The sequence below is a fragment of the Notothenia coriiceps genome, unplaced genomic scaffold (genome assembly GCF_000735185.1).
Source record: "Notothenia coriiceps isolate Sejong01 unplaced genomic scaffold, NC01 NC01_scaffold00013113, whole genome shotgun sequence".
NCBI classification, from domain to species: Eukaryota; Metazoa; Chordata; class Actinopteri; order Perciformes; family Nototheniidae; genus Notothenia; species Notothenia coriiceps.
The window spans coordinates 1-2,878 of record NW_011345814.1 but is presented as its reverse complement, the minus strand read 5'-3'; the positions used below and the strand labels follow the sequence as shown (position 1 = coordinate 2,878).

General features: G+C 41.4%; 1 protein-coding gene across 1 annotated transcript; it reads left to right on the top strand.

Moving 5' to 3' along the window:
* Positions 1-774: 774 nt before the first annotated feature.
* On the top strand, positions 775-2,764 carry LOC104947797 (coatomer subunit beta'-like; the record flags this gene model as incomplete). Its single annotated transcript, XM_010773894.1, has 5 exons — positions 775-869; positions 1,832-1,969; positions 2,212-2,298; positions 2,405-2,531; positions 2,616-2,764. Coding segments are annotated over exons 1-5 (504 nt in total), but the record flags the coding sequence as incomplete, so codon positions are not given.
* Positions 2,765-2,878: the final 114 nt, after the last annotated feature.

Here is a 2,878-nt window from a genome sequence, read left to right as displayed (position 1 = left end):
GGCTGTCAGATAGGTGCACAATTTGGCCAAGGGTCGGTATCAATAAAGTGTTTCTCTAACTTTAATGACACATGGTAAGACACGAGAGTTAATTGTATTTTCTATAATTCATTCGTAGCCTATCTTTAAAGAAACTAGCTGCATGTCAGATAAAATGTAAATAGGCCTATTTTCTCTCAACTGTAGTGGAGTAAAACTGTAAAACAGCAGGAAATGGAAGTGATCAGCCTAATTAAAAATGTTATAAGTACAGTAGCCTGATTAAGTAAATGTGGGGTACTTAGTTACTGCCCATAAGTGATTTATAATATAAATAACCCCGGTGTAGTTTGAGTGTTGTGTGTTTGCAGGGCAGGTACAACGTGTTCTTCTGCTCAGCAGCCGGATCCTGAGCCTCTCACAGGAAGCGCTGAGGATCCACGTCGCCAAAAGAAACTGCGGCAAGTGACACAGCGGTGGAGCTATTCTAACCGGAAACGGCTAGAATCGGGGCCTATTGAATTCAAAATAAAAGCATTGCATTTATGACCATTACATCCTAAAAGAAAGGGCTACTTTTAAGATGTTCAAAAATGTTACTTAAAAGACAGCATCAGCATGTTTTGGCTTGTAGTCACCACACATAAAACCATGTTAGAGTTTGATATGTATATTGTGCAATAACATCATTTTTCAACGTCAACATTTTCAGAGAACCAGTTTGACTCTTATTGTGAAACTAAAACCGGAAGTCTCGATGTTTTTAACTCATGTTCGCTTGGTCACAGTTTTCTCTCCACGTAGAGTTTAAGAGAAGCCGGACGAGGGCAACAGGGAAGCGGATTATTTCACCGGACAGCACGGCTGAGACTCACTGACGTGGAACCATGGTAGGAGAATTAAACAAACACAAAGCTTCGCAATAACTTTGATTATGTGTCGATTGTTGATCGGTTGCTCTGCGTCAGTGGCACGCGACACCGTGTGCGTAGCTACACTGTCCACAAACCTTCAGAATAACAAACTCCATTCAAAGTACACTGTACAGTACTTCTATGCATGCCACAACAAAACCCCAAAACTGCACATATTTCATGACACACAAAGTGAAAACCAGCAGAAAAGATCATTCCTCATTTGTACGTTGTTATGACAAACTTTTAGATGTGTTTACAAGAGGTTTTTAAGGCCTATTCATGCCATTTCAAAGGACACAAATGCAAAAGCTACTTATTTTCATTGACAGGCTTTAACTGAAAGTCATTGTGGAGCAGGCATGCATATTAAATGTGGAATGGGAAGTATTGACAGACACACCCCCTCCTTTAGGGCCTCCTATCTCCAAAACCTGAACAATAATATGCCTTACGAAATAAAAGTAATTTAATTAAGTGTATTTAATGCAAAACAATGCCTCATAGACTATAATATTGTACATATTGCCTATTGAGTCAAGTCAGATATTTGTTAGGAAGCCAGACTACCTATCCACATTTAAGAGTGGGTTAAAGACTTTCCTTAATAATACATCTTATGGTTAAGGCTAGCTCAAAGTGACATTACAATTTTTCAATATAGCAAATTACATACATATGTCATTCAGGTTGTCTGTTATACTTGTATGTGTTTTTAATCTTACTCATGTAATGTTGTTGATGTGTATACCCTGTAAACCCCCCAGAGACAAGGGCTTCTCTTGTGATATAGTGAGATATTTGAATACATTTTGATTTGATTTGAGTGCTTCAACAATCTTTTATAAAAGGACTACCCCCTGTTGAGAGCGGCTATCTTTTTATATATTTTGTGTTAGTCTTTTTTTATATATGTTTTCCCTTATTTTACTTCCTAGCCTCTGCGGTTGGACATCAAGCGGAAGCTGTCGGCTCGCTCAGACCGGGTGAAGAGCACCGACCTGCACCCCACTGAGCCCTGGATGGTGGCCAGTCTGTACAGCGGCACCGTGGTGGTGTGGAACCATGAAACACAGGTTACTATGATCCACCTACACACACCTCTACACACACCTCTACACACTCAAACACATATCTGATCACTCGCCTAAGCACAGTCATTAATTCAAGTTTCAAGTTCCAGGATTCAAGGCTTTTATTGTCATGTGTACATACAGTAGCTACGGTGTGGTTATGACATCAGTTCATATTTTATTTTCCTTACGATTATCCGATGGCTAGAAAGTGTGTGTAATGTGTATCTGCTGTGTGTGTGTAGATGATGGTGAAAACCTTCGAGCTGTGTGACCTGCCTGTCAGAGTGGCCAAGTTTGTAGCCAGGAAGCACTGGGTCATCGCCGGAGCAGTGAGTATTGTGCTTCAAATAAAGGGTCATTATTTGTATTTGTATCAGTGTTTTCGTCTTTTGTCTGGGAATAATCTCACTTGTTGATCTGTCTGTCTGTCCGCAGGATGATATGCAGATCCGAGTGTTTAATTACAACACTCTGGAGCGAGTTCACATGTTCGAGGCTCACTCCGACTACATCCGTTGCATCGTGGTGCATCCCAGCCAGCCCTACATCCTCACCAGCAGCGGTAAGGAAGAACCACATGAACACCTTTTTTAAACTACAAAAGTAGAGGCGTATTTGCAAAACGCTCAACATCGTGTGTTTTCAGATGACATGTTGATCAAGCTGTGGGACTGGGAGAGGAAGTGGACGTGCAGTCAGGTGTTTGAGGGACACACTCACTACGTCATGCAGATCGTCATCAACCCCAAAGACAACAATCAGTTTGCCAGCGCCTCTCTGGACAGAACCATTAAGGTACACACACACACACACACACACACACACACACACACACACACACACACACACACACACACACACACACACACACACACACACACACACACACACACACTATATACTACACTC